The 18,440-nt window shown below is 38.3% G+C and overlaps 1 protein-coding gene and 1 non-coding gene across 2 annotated transcripts; both read right to left on the bottom strand.

The window, feature by feature from the left end:
* Nucleotides 1-6,323: 6,323 nt before the first annotated feature.
* Nucleotides 6,324-6,405, bottom strand: trnas-gcu (transfer RNA serine (anticodon GCU)). The gene has a single exon. It is a non-coding gene; the product is annotated as a tRNA-Ser (tRNA).
* tmsb (thymosin, beta) lies at nucleotides 6,326-7,686 on the bottom strand. The gene is made up of 3 exons (XM_051677507.1): nucleotides 7,583-7,686; nucleotides 7,041-7,148; nucleotides 6,326-6,634 (listed from the first exon to the last, which is right to left on the bottom strand). Exons 2-3 carry the CDS (start codon nucleotides 7,138-7,140, stop codon nucleotides 6,597-6,599), a joined length of 138 nt encoding a protein of 45 aa, XP_051533467.1. The 5' UTR covers nucleotides 7,141-7,148; nucleotides 7,583-7,686; the 3' UTR covers nucleotides 6,326-6,596.
* Nucleotides 7,687-18,440: the final 10,754 nt, after the last annotated feature.

The raw sequence follows: 18,440 nt of genomic DNA, 5'->3' as shown, positions 1-18,440 counted from the left end.
AACAAAATGTATCTCTCATGGACTTGCTTGTTTCTTGTTTAAAATGACATCATCTGGTGAAATCGTATATGCTAGTGGTGGGTCATGACCAGGATGGGAAAATTAACACCTGTGTCTAACCAAAACTGTTTTTCTTATCGACCAGCCACTGCGGTTTTGGATTGGCTTTTGACAAGAAAGAATTACTGTTTAGAAACAACAATGCATTTCAATGCTTGAAGTAACACAAAAATTTTTCACAACACAAAAACTTTTATTTCTCAAATGTTAAAAATAGATAACGGCAGTCACATACACTCAATGAGCACTTTATTAGGTACACCTGTACACCTACTTATTCATGCAATTATCTAATCAGCCAATCGTGGCAGCAGTGCATAAAATCATGCAGATACAGGTCAGGAGCTTCAGTTAATGTTCACATCAACCATCAGAATGGGGGAAAAATGTGATCTCAGTGATTTCGACCGTGGCATGATTGTTGGTGCCAGACGGCTGGTTTGATTATTTCTGTAACTGTTGATCTCCTGGGAATTTCACGCACAACAGTCTCTAGAGTGTCCTTAGAATGGTGCCAAAAACAGAAAACTTCCAGTGACATTTGAGTATTGTTGCTGACCATGTGCCTCCCATCATGGCCACAATTTACCCATCTTCTACTGGCTACTTCCAGCATGATAATGCACAATGTCACAAAGCAAAAGTTGTCTTAAACTGGTTTCATGAACATGACAAGGAGTTCACTGTTCTTCTGTGGCCTTCCCAGTCACCAGATCTGAATCCAACAGAACACCTTTCGGAGGATTTGCATCATGAATGTGCAGCTGACAAATCTGCAGAAACTGCGTGATGCAGTCATGTCAACATGCACTAGAATCACAAAGGAATGTTTCCAACATCTTGTGGAATCCATGCCACGAAAAATTGAAGCTGTTTTGAGAGCAAAGGGAGGCCCTCCACAGTATTAGTATAGTGTTCCTAATAAAGTGCTTAGTGAGTGTATATTTGATTAGAAATGAACAAAATAAAAGGGTGTTTCTTCAACTTTGGGCAAGCTTAGCACAGTGGATTTCTAGACAGTAGTCTTTTAAACGCATTATTATTATTTTTTTTACTTCTCTACTAACAATGTCCAACAGTGTAGTTCATGCATCACAGGAGATTTGTCTTTTTTTCTGAAATTCAATCTCTCCTTAAATTCTGTATTTTGAGTTTAATAGAATTCTGTGATGGAAATGACATTTTTAACAATAAAAAAATACCACGTCTTTTGTCTTGCTAAGACTAATTTGCTAAAAACATTTTATGTACTTTTGCGTAATTCTGCAAAATTACAGCTTGATTGTAAGTGTCGCCTTAAAATTGATTTTTCTTCAAACATCACTTCTCATTTTTCACCTCAAGCATTCTCTTCACTGACACTTTTGTTACTTGCTAAACAAGTACGTTTGGGGAAAACATTTGGGGTAAAAATGTATAGAAAGAAAATAGAATGAAAATACCTCCCTACTGTCAAACATTTTTGAAAAAATTATAAAGATAATTTTCACACAAAAAATATTTAAATGGTTTGTTTATTTTACTCTTGTTAGATTAGCGTAGTTTTAAATATGTAATAATTTGCAACTTTATAATGGATTTGCATAGTTTAATATTGAAAGTCTGGGTCTGGGACAAGGCTAAAACAATAAACTCTGTACATAAAAGGCATTTGAAAAGTAACAAAAATAAATTATGAATGCATGGTTTCTAAGTCAGATTTAATGTGACTTCCATTTTACAAGTAGAGGAAAAGTTGAAATCTGTTTGAATAAAAATCAACCCTTGAGGCATGGTCAGAAGTTGAAGAAACACTCAAAAATGGCTGTTGGGTAAAAAAGTAAATTTTCCAACCAGGCTGGTTACGACCCAAAAATAGGTTACAGGTCTAATGTTCAGGGTTGTGCTGTGTGCAAATATTAGAATAATGTAAATTTTAAAATCTGAATAATAAAATGAGGCCACAACCAGCTTCTGTTTCTGCATTTCAGCCTATGTCCTTTAAGTAATTTTACATATCAATGGGGCTATGCAGTTCATGGTAATATTGATAAATAATAAATAATAGTGGTACTGTGTCAGGTCTTGATGCCCACCTTACTGACCCCAGAGTTCTCAGCAGATCAGTATAGCAGCAACAACAAAGTTTGTCCTATCTGACGTCAACCAGGGCATAGTACAATACAGCAGCTACTGAGAACCAGAACAATTTAGTCATGTGGGAAGGACTTTTATTAACACCCAATAGAACAATCAGTTCATTGGGACACCTTAATGTCACTGTAATATAGGCAGCCTATCTTTAATATCAGTAGTTCTTTTGTTTGTGATAAAGATGCCAGAACTGTGCCTTCTTTATTTTTGCACTTTACCTAGTTTTGGATCAAGCAGAATAGTTTTAAAATGCATATGATGCAGAAAAAAATGCATGTTCTCATGTAAGATCATTAACTGTAACAGGGATGTAAGAAAGTATTTCCTTGGGACTATAATGAGCTCATGGGACATACAGTTCACATGCCAACCACTTACCATCCAAATCTCTGTTCAAACATATTTTCATTTGCACTGCTTAGATTGGTGGCATCTATGTCTTTCCACCCGCATTGTTGTGAGTCCTAAGCATGTACTCAATAGGTGTGAATTTTGCAACACAAACACTGTCCTTTTCTGAAAATGCTGCTCTGTCAATACTGAGAAAAATAAAATGCCATCAGAGCAGTGCACATCTGTTCTGTCCTTGAACGATTACCAGTCCTTCAGATAGCAGCTTGTTATTCATGCATTTGTTACTCACAAATGTGTTTCCTGTTAAACATTTTCAGAATTATCATAAAGGCTCAGGGTTAGAAAGCCGGTTTTGTATCCATTAATTAATCTATGCTTTATATTTAGTACAAATTCAAATCAATTATATATTAATAAATGCCTCTGAATTATTGGCTAGTTAAAAACATAATTTTTCCCAATACGTTGTTAGTTTTGAGATCATTTGGTTTTTTAGAAAATTCTTCATTTTGAATATGAATGTGGGTCAGTGCCAGTTTGGTTGAAGCATGATGTCATGAGTAATAAAGAGACCTGCTGACAGTGTCTTTGGTAAAGACAAGACCACCTGTTGTTTTGTTTAACACCCTCCTTATCACATTCTTCTTGTCCTTGACCCCAACTCACAACCCTGGAAGTTATAATGGTGACTAGATTTAACCGGCATCATGTCATGCTTACAGCAGCTGCTGTCTGCTCAATTTTCTCATCTTTTGGGGCTTTTTTTTTTTTTTTAGTTGCAATTGACTCAATTTGATTGTGACAAATTTTGATTGAAGGCAATCAATCATTCTGAAACCTTTCCATTCTTTATCAAACATTACAAACCTCACTAAGTTCAGGTGTCTTTCCACCAGTAGGCCTACAGGGTATCTGATTAAACCACTGAAATTCACACATTCATTTCTATGCTTGTTTATTATTATTATTATTATTATTATTATTAATTTGAATGTGAATGTTCTCATGGTTCAGTCATGTACTGTATGTCAGTCTATCACATGTGGGATTCTAACCCCCATCTCACTTATGGCACTTTTCTACTGCACGTTACGGTTCGACTCGACTCTGCTCGCTTTACTTTTCTGAGCTTGCTTTTCCACCGCAGTTTAGTGCCGCCTCAACGTGGGTGGGATTATAGGCTGATCATCATAGTTGCGCCGCCTCTACTGCCGTGACATCATCTTAAACCCGACACAAACATTACTGACCATAAACAATAACACGACCGTTAGCTGTTAGCTACTAGCTCATTGTGCTGCATAAAGCAGTTGTTGCATGGTGATTTTACACAAGTGTAACAGTTAAACTGGCCTGGTTGTTTTAGAAGCAAGCTTTCCAGTAGCTGGTCAACTAAATAAAGTGAAGCTTTCAAGCAGAATATAGAGTTTACGTAACAAAATGCACCATCCTTCATCGTGGACTCCAACAATGCCGAGTCCAGGGCACTCTCCCTCCCATTGATTGCCGGTCTTTTGCCATAGATAGCGTCCATTTGGTCGAACCACTTCCACTTTCTTCTGTTTGAACCACTCCAAGTTTTTTTTACTTTTCCCTACACTGTTGGTAGATCTGGTGGTAGACGTATGCAGCCAACAGCTGAGACACTTCCTGAAAGACTTTTTCATTTCACGTCGTTTCGTTCGTCGCTAACGAGAGGAACATCTGCACCTCGTTTATTGACCACGCCGTGGTTTTGTGCACAGCCATTTCTTTTTACAATTCGAAAGTCACGTGAACAAATTATGTCACTGTTGCTAACTTTGAAACTAGCAGGTTGATGTCCCATGTCGCAAATCCGGTGAAGCTGGTAGTGACGATTCTCTCTGACCAGTCAGTGATCTGCAGGGTTTTGACATCACATTTAGTATCGGCTCGGCTCACCTGGAACCTCGACCGAGGTGGTACTAAAAAAAGTATCAGGTCCCAGGTACTATCTACAGTGGAAAACCCCCAAAAAGTGAGCAGAGTCGAGTCGAGTCGAGCTGTACCGTGCAGTGGAAAAGCCCCATTATACTCAGCACAACTAGATCACATTTAATTCTCTCAACAAAGAACAAACCCAGATGCCAAGCAATCTGTCCACGTGCCAACATTAGGGTACAACGGGATTAAAGGTCCCCCAAGGTGAAAGGTACTTTTGATTTTATTTTCTCCCAAATCACTAAACAGAAACAAAAACTACCAGGGTACTTTCCTTAACACCTATTTGTCACTTTACACTGCAAAATATTCCTGATTAATTAGATCTTTGCATGCAGTGTCTAAAGTTTGATTTTGAGGTAATTTGATCTAATTTTTAATCGTTTTCAACATTTTGCAAAGGTATGTAGCTTATGAGAATCCCTGGAATTATCACACTTATTCTGAGACAAAATACTTATTTATCATTTTCAGTTAGGTGATTAAATAAAAAAATTAAAAATAAAAATAAAAACTGTCCATTAAGTAAAAGGATAGTATTTGGTGACTGATCCAATCACAATGGAGATTCATTTGTTTATACAATACTTGAGATGTTATGAAATACCAAATGTGATTGAAATTAGCAGAAAATGTTTTTTCTGAAGTGGTTATTATGAGTAAATATTATCTTAATTTGTGACTGGAAAAAACATCTTACTGTCTCAAAAGTATTTGCCTAAGTTGGCAAGTTTAGCCCCATAACTACTGTTCCTATATTTACACAATATCACTATAACCCCCCTGGGTGCCTTTTACCAGAAAATGTGGTGGCCTTTTACCCATAAGTGTGGGGTAAAGGGCTCCCTCGCCACCTTTAAATAATAATAATAATAATAATAATAATAATAATAATTCTAATCAAAGCAGTCTTTTAAAAGAAATTTATTTTTTCAATCTTGATTCACTTTGTGACCAGAAAAAAAGCACATTTTCCTTAAGGTGTGTCTTTAGCCCTGTTGTACCCTATCAGTACATGGATAGCTGACATGAAACACTTCTGGGAAGTTGGCATATCCTGCAGTGTGACATGCTATTCTCCATCTGTAAGCATTTTACATTTTCTTTTATAATTATTATGCATTCAGCTGTTATGGCCTTTTATTGATGCTGACTACATGGAATATTTGTTCTCATTAAAAAATAAATAAAAAATGAACTAGTGAAGATAAAGGTAAATACCAATTGTGAAAAACATAGGTAAAACCTAAGGTATTTTCCCTTATACATTCATATAACATTAAAATATTGATAAAGAAATGTCCATAGACACGTCATTTCTTATATTGAAACCTACTGAATGGCAGGCCAGTGCTTTCACTTATTTTCCAATTATTCATGTATTATTTATTATTTGTTAGAACTAGCACCTGCTTTGAAAATAGAGTCATACTAGTCTAATTTCTACAAAGCAACACTTGTCAAGTAGGACGAGAGAATGACCCAACTATCCTGTTCTACACTGTCATCTAGTGGTTATAATGTAAACAGGCGCTGTGCCATGAGTTTTACATTTCTAAACGATACACTAGTTTTACTAGCAAAAAAAAAGAAAAAGAAAAACCTTTCTTACTCAGGATTTGTATTTAATTTTTTTACGAAGGAAAAATAGCTGATATGCGTTGCTTTGTAAATACTTGTGCAAGTAGGACGCGATTCAAAGAGAAACGAGTTTGAAATAATCAGTTTGTTGTCTCTTTACGCACGCTATTATTAAACTCTCCAATCTCCGTGTGTAGGTGGTGTTTTGTGTTAAATCATAATAATATTATATTCGACGAGGATGGGATTCGAACCCACGCGTGCAAAGCACAATGGATTAGCAGTCCATCGCCTTAACCACTCGGCCACCTCGTCATCTGTAAGCCAATGTTTATTACAGTTCTCGATCCAATTAACAATCGTTGATCCTCTAATTAATACAAATATCTATATATATCTGCATCAGTTCTTTGTGGCCAAAGTCTGTCCTCTGTTGATGTGAGCCATTCAGATCAGCCCTTCTTGTCAATCTCTTCTTTGTGTAACTGTGCAGTTACAAACAACATTTATGGCATGGATTCTCCTTGCCTCTCCTGTTCAATAGCTGCAGAAAAAAAGTGTTTCACAGTCATATTTTAAGGAAAAAATAACATTGTACAGAATATGTTGCAGTCATGCATTTACTCACCCTCATGTTGTTCCACGTGTGTCCCCTTTAACTTTCTTCCATGGATCACAAAAGTGGGTGTTAGGCAATATATGAATCTCACAAGTCACAATGCTCTTTAATTGCATTTTTTCCCCCATACAATAAAAGTGAATGGTGACTGACACTGTGACTTTGCCTAACATTAAGTCGTATGGATTTGGAACAATACGAGGATGAGTAAATAATGGCAGAATTCAAATTTTTGGGTGAACAATCCTTTGAACTGACACAAAAAACAACACATTGAGAATACAATAATCACAGAGACATCCTAAGCTATGTTTCAGGATCAAATACTCACTTTCTTTAGTTGGCAAAGGGTTCTTTTCTTTGGTGTCTGTCTTCCTGAGTTTAGTTTTATCAAAGGTTGTAATTTCTGTCATGTTGGGTTTGTCAGCCATTTTTAAGACTGCAGACACAACATTACAAGTTTAATACATCTATTACTTACATAGATTAATTTATAAACGAGTTCAAATAGATCATATATAAAAATCATATATAAATGATTTAGATCGTTAACAATCTCAAACAAAACACAAATAACCCTAAATAATTTAACAGTGTACAACTATGAGCTTTCATTTTGTTGGTGAAAAATTGTCTAGCTGATCATGTCTGGCCATATATTCTGTTTTATCACCACCTGTGTGAGCCAGATGACTGTTGGCCATCCTTTCTCTGTATGGGAACTGGTTCAGTGTCCTTTTTTTTTCAGGATAACTTTCCTGCTTCTAACTTAAACACTCCAGATATATTTTTTCCCATATCTAGCATGAAGAACACAAACCTAGCTCTAAATTCAAATAGATAATGGAAGTGTAAAAACAGAAACAATCTTACTGTGATGCGCTGTATGGATCCAAGAGTTGAATGGGAAGTATCTGTCTTTTTATGTGTGTGGATGAAGCAGCAAGGTCTGCCTTATATGTGCATGTGTATGTCGTGATAAGGAGGGGGCTACGCAGCTTGTCCCCAGGGTTATCTGAATGGCCAACCCCCCTCCTTTTCTTTGTCTTTCTTTTCCACTCACATAACATTAAATATTCATGACCTTGAAAGGGAGGGGTAGGTTTTTAGTGTAAACATGCTGATCTCGCAAGGCAGAAGGGTGTACCAGATTTTGTTCAATTAGGGAAATGAGAGCCAGTTATGTGAGATTTAGATATAGTAGATGGGCGTTTTAGCAGAGGCTGACATGTAAAAAAAACATTTTGTCTATTTTAAAGGTGGCACATGCTATGAAAATATTGCATATACTTTACATACAGTATACAGTTTAGCCCTTAAATGCATGGATGTTTTGCCAAACATTATTACATATTCGTTAGAGACCCCACATATATATCTATCACACATGGATCTACAAAACGGCAGATAGTGTCACACATCTATGGAAATAAATATGAAATAATAATAATAATATAATTTATGGAAGCACAAAAAAACTATAAGGGTCTATAATGACCTTATACACTATTGGTAATCAAGCAGTTTAAAAATATATTTTGTCCAATTTTTTTTTTTTTTTACACTATTCAGAAGTGAAAGGTTGAGGAATACTAAATGGATGAAGTGGATGAGGTAAAATATGGATGAGGTACAGGGGGTGGAATGAACTCCCGGGTCACTAAAGACCCGAGGTATACATTAAAGGATTAAAGGGATAGTTCACCCAAAAATGAAAATTCTCTAAATTTTCTCACCTTCATGCCATCCCAGATGTGTATGACTTTCTTCAGCAGAACACAAACGAAGATTTTTAGAAAAATATCTATCCAAATGACTCCAGTGTTTAAATCCATATCTTCAGAAGTTATTTAATAGGTGTGGGTGAGAAACAGAACAATATTTAAGTCCTTTTTTTTTACTCTAAATCTACACTTTAACTTTCACTTTCAGATGTGAAAGTGAAACTAAAGAGGCATCACATGTGACTTTCAGATGTAAAGGTGAAAGTGGAGATTTAGGGTTAAAAAAGGACTTACATTTTTATCTGTTTCTCACCCACACCTATTATATCGCTTCTGAAGATATGGATTTAACCACTGGGGTCTTTTGGATTTCTTCTGTTTCCTTTATGTGATTTGGAGCTACAAAGGTCTGATCATCATTCACTTGCATTGTAAGAACCAACAAAGCTGAGATATTCTTCTTAAAATCTTTGTTTGTGTTCTGCTGAAGGAAGAAAGTCATATACATCTGTGATGGCATGAGAGTGAGTAAATGATGACAGAATTTTCATTTTTGGGTGAACTATCCTTTTAACCATTTGGATCCAACTTCCAAGGTGATTTTTTGTGGATGTATGAAGTTCCCCTGAATTATTCACGTCATCACATTCACTATAGACAAGTTCCACAAATGTTTGACAACCACAAAGTGTCCAAATACCTTTTGCCTTAATTTTGAACAGTATATCTATTGTTTTATGAACCTAATAAATGTTTTTTTGTGCTATTTTTCTTTAAAATAAATGCCACTTGGTTTGATATATTGTTTTGTTTTTCATGCAAAACATTCAAATATTTTAAAGTTGTGACTTAAGTGTTAAAATACTTTGTATGCTATTGTACATACATATAAATACTCATAAAATAAACCAATTCACTCAATCTTCAGATCTTTATGACCTCGTTACATGTACTTTTCCTTTAATGATCTGAAACAGACATCATGTATAATCATAGACTGAGACAGAAGATGTCTCAACTTGCATGACTCTGGACAAGTGGGCAAACATAAGGTTTAGTGCGTACCAACTGCTTCAGACCACAGAATGGTGTGTGCCCTGGCTCAGCTGCTGTGTACCATACACAGAATATCAAACACCAGATACATGGTGTCCCAAAACAGCTGTGTCTGAGCTACTCCATATGGAGAAGAAGTGACCAGTGATCTATAACTGCCATGCAGCTGTTCCTGCTCTCCAGTCCAAGAGACAGACGTCTGGCTTTTCAGAAGGGGTAGATATCACAGATCTGTGAAAACTAATCCATCTCTTTTTGCATAATTTTGCGCAATTACATGCACAATACGCTGATAACTATAGAGCTGTTCAGGTTGCAGTCCAAAAACCCAAAAGAGAATTTGCATTTTTGAGCCACAGGTTCCCTCTGGATTTTCATATGGGTTTTTATAAGTAGGGATTTATAAGATAAATAATGTCTGTGGTAAACATTAATGGAAGATGTTTGGATGTTTTGTTCTACAACATAAATTACACACAGTCATACCTCAAACATGAATTTTGAAGCTGCCGTGTTTTTTTTTAAAGTATGTTGCTAAATAAGGATTACAACGGTTTTCTGTTTTGTCAGGCATGTCTACTAACATGCTTGTGGTAGTTGTAAACACATGCAGAGAGGAATCGGGGTAAAATCTACAAGTGCAGAACCGCTTATGACCTTACTTAGAATTCTATATTTCGATTTTAGAATATTTCCGAAATTCACATTTACAAAGTAAAAATTTTATACATGATTTTCCTGCTTTTGATCTGTAATCATTGAGTGGTATTACAAGAATCTATTCTTGCTAAATTGTTCAACAAACAGGATATATCTGCACAGTTAAGCATACTCACCACCAGATGGACCCAGTGTCTTAGAAATACAAATGTTAGGTTTTCAGTGCTAAACTATGCACAAGCTCCTTCAATAAAACATTTTCCCAATATGTGGATAGGATTTAAAGGAATAGTTCACCCAAAATGGAACATTCTGTCGTCATTTACCCACCCTTGTGTTGACTGCGGCAGTCAAACCTTAACATTCTGTCAAACATCTCTAATTGTGTTCCACTTAAGAAAGAAAGTCATACAGGTTTGGAACAATGTGAGGGTGAGTAAATGATGACAGAAATTTCATTTTTGGGTGAACTATCCCTCTATGCTTAAATCCCTTTCTTGAAATTTGAGCTAATAAGACCCTTGAACATTTATGATTCAAAGCTCACACACACTATATTTCTTTCAAATGTCTAATATTTCTTTGAGAATTTGTTTGTTGAGGGAGTATAATGTGTTTAGTGTTACACAGGGTGTGCAATAGTCATCTGTGCTCTGACTCTTTTCACCATCCCTTCCACATCAGGGGTATCATTTACTGTTTATGGAATAGAGCTAATTAGTTAAACTTGTTTTTGGTTTTAAAATGACAAGTGTGGGTGAATCCCTTGGGAAACATATATGAGAAGTGTGAGAAAGTTCCAGCCTGTCAAAAGGGGGAGACGAGGTGCCTTAGTGGTTAAGGCTATGTACTACTAATCCATTATGTGTGGGTTCTGAAGCCAACCTTGTCGATTTGTAATTATGGTTTAAAGATTGCTTGGCTTTTCTCAGAAGTAATTCCAAAACATTGGAAATCGTAAGCTTGCAATGACACAAATCACACCTACTTTATCAACACCGAATATGTGAACATACATGGCCAAACGTAGAGTATGTGGACACACAAACTCATGTGTTCATTAAACATTTAACTTCACCACCATGGGCATACATACTGAGTTAGTCCTCCCTTTGCTGCTAAACAGCTTCCACTCTTTTGCGTAGGCTTGCCGCTAGATGTTGGAACATGGCTGTGGTGATTTTCTCCCATTCAGACGCAAGAGCATCAGTGAGGTTAGGCAGTTGGCATGCTAATTCATCCCAAAGGGGTTCAGGTCTGCATTTTGGTAGAGGACAGTCAAGTTCTTCCTCACCAGACTCAGTAAACCATTTCAGTGCCAGCATCTTATGACAGTGCCATGTTGAAAGTCACTGAAATATTTGGTACATCTTCTGAAAATGATTGTCAGAGGAAACTGCATGGCAGTATGCTTGATTACTGCACCGGGGTGTAGTTGAAATAGCCAAACCCATTGTGACGAGGAGGAGGGCATGGCCGGGCCGTGAGGACGCACGTCTGGCACTGAATTGTCCTAATCAGCTGGGAGGGGGATAAAGAGGAGCCAGAGGCACCTGTTCAAGAGAGAGAGAGAGACACACGCGGCCATTGTATGTGTGCGTGTGTGTGTGTGCTCGCGGGTGGGTGGATGGATGGATGGATGGACGGACTGCTCGACCAGTTCCTGCCTCCTCCTTGCCCATCTTAAGAACTCCATTACACCCATTAATTAGAAGTGGGTGTCCACATACTGTTTTGGCCTTATAGTGTACTTTATGTCCCAAAAAACAGCAGTCATTGCAATTGATCTACTATAATCTGATTTGTGGACAGTCAATCCAACAGCTAATTATTGAATAACAGCGACCTCATTGATTTGCCCTTTTGTCACAATAAATGAGGAGAATGGAGAAGAGGCTGTTTATTCATAACCTCTGAGTAACCCAACAAAAGCCCTAGGGCCACTTTAAGAGATTTGTGCAAATCTTACAATTGCAGAAAAATTGCACCCTTTCCTCTCCTCCTCCTCTCCGCTCTACTTGACTGCACTTGATGTGCCACAGCTGTGCCCAGCAGAGCAAGCAATGTTCCCCCTTTTCAATGTCCACTTCCTACATGTGTACCTGCCTCCACCCCTGCACCTCTCAGCTAACGCTTCATCCATTCAACATCAATTATTGTCTTTGAGTGGGTCATCTGTAGTGCCTCTTAAAAGGCAACCACAGATACAATGTGCTCGGAACTGATTTATACCCTCTAACTTCCAAGATCAGGGAAGATACTGAACAATACTGTACTATATAGTAGGTCCATGTATCACCTTTGTATACTGAAGATTGCCAATGGCAGTCTATAAAATAAGTGACATGTGAAATAAGGTTTAAAATGACTTACAGTACATAGCAAACACCTGCTCTGTGATGTGTTGGAGCAGCTGCAGGATAGAGGCTATACACCTGTAATCAGATGGTTTATGGTTCAAATCCCAATTGGGATGTTTATTGATCCATTCAGTCAGGGCTGGTTGGTTTTAAAGTAATTGCCCATTCTTTGACTACTGTTGTTGAGAAAGACACTTAATCATTTAGTTACCGTCGGGTTGCTCTATTATGACTATCACAGTCCCAAGCTGTGTCCCAAATGACGGACTATACAGTATACACCATGCAATTCACCATCTAGTGTATGCATTTTCAAACTGTCTCAAATGGAACACTTAAGTTTTTTTTTTACAACACGGAAGCACTTTTCAGCATTAGCTAGACTCACATTTGTCATGTGCTGTCTTCACAGAAGTTTCTCTTGTTGCCACATTCACCATTAATGACAATTATTTTGTCAGGCCATTACTGCAGCCAGTAAACTCTGCCCCTGCTGCTTCGTAGGGAAAGCTGTGATCGTTGAGTGCATGAAATGTCCAACATTCCACACTCCATTTTTTTTATTAAAGAAGTACTCTGGCCCGGGTACTTGTAGTACACTTTTTTTTGTTGCATTTTCAGTGTAAAACAGTACAAAATGGTGTTAAATAGTGCAGAAGTATGTGGACACAACAAAAGGCCCTTATAGCAAAATGATACAGGAGAGACTGAGACAAAAAGGAAAACTTATAGTCAGTATGACACAAACCAGCCATGAACAACTGACATCCTTAAAGATTGTTAAAGGAATATTCCGGGTTTAATACAAGTTCAGCTCAATCGACAGCATTTGTGGCATAATGTTGATTATTACAAAAATCATTTTGACTCGTCCCTCCTTTCCTTTAAAAAAGTAGAAGCAAAAATGAAGTTTACAATAGCTATATTTCCATCCAAGTTGCAAATTTAATTCATGCGAAAAATTCACAAAAATGTGAATAAATAATTATTAATGCAATTATCAAATCAGCCAATTGTGTGGCAGCAGTGCAATGCATAAAATCATGCAGATATGGGCCAGGACCTTCAATTATTGTTCACATCAACCAAAAAAAGAAAGAAAAGAAAAGTGATCTCAGTGAATTTGACCGTGGCATGATTGTTGGTGCTAGACGAGCTGGTTTCAGTATTTCTGTAACTGCTGATCTCCTGAGATTTTCACACACAACAGTGTCTAGAGTTTACTCAGAATGGTGCCAAAAACAAAAAACATCCAGTGAGCGGCTGTTCTGCGGATGGAAACGCCTTGTTGATGAGTGAGGTCAACAGAGAATGGCCAGGCTGGTTCGAGCTGACAGAAAGGCTACGGTAACTCAGATATCCACTCTGTACATTTGTAGTGAGCAGAATAGCATCTCAGAATGCACAAAACGTCTAACCTTAAGGCGGATGGGCTACAACAGCAGAAGACCATGTTGGGCACTTTATTAGGACCATTGTGTTCCTAATAAAGTGCTCAGAGAGTGTATACACTTGTCTACAAAACTAATTTCAAGCAAAAGCCATTAAGACTTCTACCTCGAGAAGTATTAATTCAGTCTGTTGTGTCCAAACCTTTGAAATCTTGAAGCATTTGCTCTGCAAGCATATGAATATGAACAGAGATGATCATTTACAGTGTTTTACAAGCCTGTCTCTGAAAATGTTTGTAAACAAGTCTAATTTTGATGTAATATTGGAATTTTGACTTTGAAGTGGGAAGTCCCACCAAATGGCCTTCTGTTGCATTTTCAAAATTGGAAATTCCGACTTTCCGAGTTGAATGGAACGCAGCATGAATTGGTTCCACTACAATTACTCTGAAACAATTTTATCACAGTCCATGTTTAATAGACTTCTGACCAAATAACTCTATTTATTCAAACACAGACTAGTTTTTTTTTTTACTCCTGTTGTTGATCATTTTGTACCTTGTTATTCAGCATTATGAAACACTCCTGACCTTGTACTGCCAAAATTCCTAAACAGACCATCTGAAACAGCCTACAGGTGTGAATCGTAATGTTTTCTGCTGCTTATACTAATCTAGGGCAGCTCAGTCTGCGGCAAAAAGCTTCGTTTAAATCTCGAAAGAGCCAGTAGAACATTGATCCTTGGAAATTGTGGAGAGCTTCCATAAGATCCAGTTGTCATGGCAACTGTGTACTAATGGAAATCATAACAAAGGGATTGCACACGCCACCCAGGTCTGACAGAGTCACACACAAATGACTGTGAATGTGTGGGAACAAAACCAGAGCGGAAATGGAGGAGAGGCTGCTTTCTTGCAGGAAAAGCACTCTGGTGTGACTGTTAAAAGCTGCATGTGTTTGTAACAGTAATTGAATGCCCAGTTGTGTGCACACGGGGTGTGTAGAGGACCTTGTATGCTAGAAACAGCTCTGAGATCAGAGATACAGCATTGTGTGTCTGAAGGTGTGTTCACTCACAATCGGTTACATAAACGCATTGTGTATGTGAAGGAGGTTTACATAAGAGCTGTAGTGTAAAGCTCCATTACAATGCTGCACTGTGCCTGACGTATTACAGCATACTCTTGGTGCTTCAGAGACACGTCCTTACCTTACCACGCACCTACCACAGATAAATAAAGGTCAAGACCTCTCTTCATTGTTTAAGCAGCTGGTAAAACTTACTACACCCTAAATGGAAGCAGTGGCCAAAGCTGGAAGTGTTGTTGAATGTGAAGGCACGTGTGAGCTCCAGTGTCCAGTTTAAATGTCAACAGAGTGGTGCCAAAAGTGAGTTGTAATTTTTATGTAAAACAATCAACAGAAATGCATATTTTATAAATCATACACCCTAACCCTAACATGAGCCTACCTAACCCAACCCTAACCCAACCCCAACCCTAAAACTAACCATAAGTGGAGTAAAAATGTAATCTTAGAGGGAAAATGCACCTACGCATCATGCTCATCATAGATTATGAACCAGAACCTGTGTCTCTACTTGCGCAACACGCTATCAGTAGTGCCACAGAAAAACTAAACACATTTGAATGGTTGTAAAAATGTCTGATTGGAAATGGCACCCATCAGTAACTTGGCAGAATGGGGTTGATTTCAGGGTACTGGAACATTCAGTAACAACATATCGATTTCCTGTGTGATCGTGTTAGTTTTTACGGACAGTGTTAAGGTGATGGAAAGGTCCTTTGGTAGCTAAAACAGCCTTTGGCGAAAAAACACTTACACACTAACAACTGTTCAAAGAAAATACCCATAGGGATGGCGTGTGGCAACAGCAGAAACATAAGGTCCCTGGAGTCTTTATTCTGTAGTCTAAATTTTAACTTTGGTCCCCAAGGGAGCTTTATGGTTTACCTTTGGTCCCCAAGAGAGCTTTAGGGTCTGTTGGTAAATGTGTACAGGGACTAAAAAAGAGAGAAGAGAGGAGAGAGATATTTTGATGTTCTATAGAATATATTCTCCCCCTGGAGTTCATGTTTTCTGGCATTTTTCATTACCAAACACAAACATTCTAATTTTAAGTTTGGTTTAGATTGGATTATATAAACTTGTATGATTGATATAATCAGGGTGTAAATGAGTGTCTTACAGGGTGCTGGTGTTTTATGAAGTTTATCTTTGTTCTATGCCTTTAAATTCTATTCATTTGAAAGCTCTGATGACTTGAAATGTGACAGTAAAAAGCCACCCTTCTCGAAGAAAAGAAAAGCATTCGAAGACACAAAAGGTGTGACTCACAATAAAGATGCCAACTTCATAATGAATCTATAGCTGTTATTATCAAATCAAAATGACTCAGCATCACACTGCTCTTGGAGGTCCCACAGGAACATTGATGAAGAACCAGAACGGCCCATTTCTCAGTACACCTCAGCTGTGTTTTTGTGTGAAACGCATAATCACTGCTTATAGCATCAGGGTCCTTTGAGAGCACACACGCGAAAACAAGGGAAGTAGTGACTGCTAAAGCAGATCTGAATCACCCGCTCAAAAAATATATCATCCGAAAGTTTCTGTCGTGAATGTCTTGCCACCTACTGTTCCATATTTTTCATCTGACTTTTACAGTGAACTTTAATCTCACAAAGAAGGCAGTTCTTTGGAAAAGTGACAGGAGGAAGTGTGGGTGTATGAAATATAGCCCTCATATCCTATTGTTAAATATGAAGGAGGTTTATGAAGAAGCACTACTGTAAGAGGAATCAGTCGACTCATAGGCTGCTTGTGATTTAAGACTTTTCACTCTCTCTGTTCAGTGTAGTGGGGTGATTCTCACGAAACCACTCAAGAATATGTCCTACATGTTACAGTAATGAGAATAGGGGGGTAAAATGTGCTTAAGTATCCTAAAAATAATGTCACAATGCAAAAAATCTTACAGTAATGGTCCTAAACATAGGCTTCATTTTATTTTTGCAAAATATTTAATATACTGTATATACCATTTAAATTATTATGGCCAGACGACTGGGTCAGAGCATCTCTGAAATGGCAAGGCTTGTGGGATGCTCTCAGTAAGCAGTGTTGAGTACCTACCAACAATGGTCAGAGGAGGGACAAACCACCAACTGGCAATAGGGTGGTGCGTGCCCAAGGCTCATCGATGTGCAAGGGCAACGAAGGCTATCCCAACAAAAGGTCTACTGTGGCACAGTAAAATTGGCAAGTAAAATGTCACAGAAAATTATAATGATGGTTACGGGTAGAATGTGTCACAACACACAGTGCATCACACCCTACTATGTATGGGGCTGCGTAGACACAGACCGGTCAGAGTGCCCATGATGACCCCTGTCCACCATCGAAAGTGCCTACAATGGGCATGCGAGCATCGGAACTGGACCTTGGAGATTTGGAAGAAGGTTGCCTGGTCCGATGAGTCCCGCTTTCTTTTACATCATGTGGACCTGACCGTGTATCTATGCGCCGTTTACTTGGGGGAGTGATTGCACCAGGATAAATTGTGGGAAGATGACAATCTGGTGGATGGAGTGTGATGCTCTGGGCAATGTTCTGCTGGGAAACCCTGGGTCCGGTCATTCATGTGGACGTCAATTTGACATGTGCCACTTTCCTAAACATCACTGCAGACCAGGTACACCCCTTCATGGCAATGGTATTCTCTGATGGCAGTGGCTTTTTCTGGATAATGCACCCTGCCGCACTGCACACATTGTTCGGGAATGATTTGAGGAACATGATAAAGAGTTCAAGGTGTTGCCCTGGCCTCCAAATTCCCCACATCTCAATCTGACTGAGCATCTGTGGGATGTGCTGGACAAACAAGTCCGATCCACGGTGGCTCTACCTTGCAATTTACAGGATTAGAAGGTTATTCTGCTAATGTCTTGGTGCCAGATACCACAGGACACCTTCAGGGGTATCGTGGAGTCCATGCCTCGGCGGGTCGGCACTGTGTTGGAGGCACACGGAGGACCAACAGCATATTTGGCAAGTGGTCATAATGTTTTGGCTCAGCAGTGTATGTTTTTTGGACCTTCAAAGTGTTGCTTACCATTCACTTGCATTGTATGGACATACAGATCTTAGATATTTTTCTAAAAATATTCATTTATGTTCAGCAGAAGACATAAAGTCATACACATCTATGATGGCATGAGGGTGAATAAATAATGAGTGAATTACATTTTGGGGTGAACTATCCGTTTAAAAACCTTGTCTAATTATGACACCATTTCACTCGCTTTTGGCGCCCCTCGCTGAACATTTCACTGGGAAACTGCAGCGAAACATTTAATGAAGCATGCAATTGTAACGAACAATAGTGAGACAAACAGACCCAAGAGCAGGGGAACAGTTCAAAGAATTTATTAACAGTAATAATGAGCAGTCACTAGGTTGAGGAATGTAGAAAATCCCAGCACCGGCTGCAGCAGTTGGAAGCCATCTCCAATGGCGA

The sequence above is a fragment of the Myxocyprinus asiaticus genome, chromosome 38, assembly GCF_019703515.2.
Source record: "Myxocyprinus asiaticus isolate MX2 ecotype Aquarium Trade chromosome 38, UBuf_Myxa_2, whole genome shotgun sequence".
NCBI classification, from domain to species: domain Eukaryota; kingdom Metazoa; phylum Chordata; class Actinopteri; order Cypriniformes; family Catostomidae; genus Myxocyprinus; species Myxocyprinus asiaticus.
Note: the sequence above shows the minus strand (reverse complement) of the source record. Positions and strands in the feature narration are given on the sequence as shown.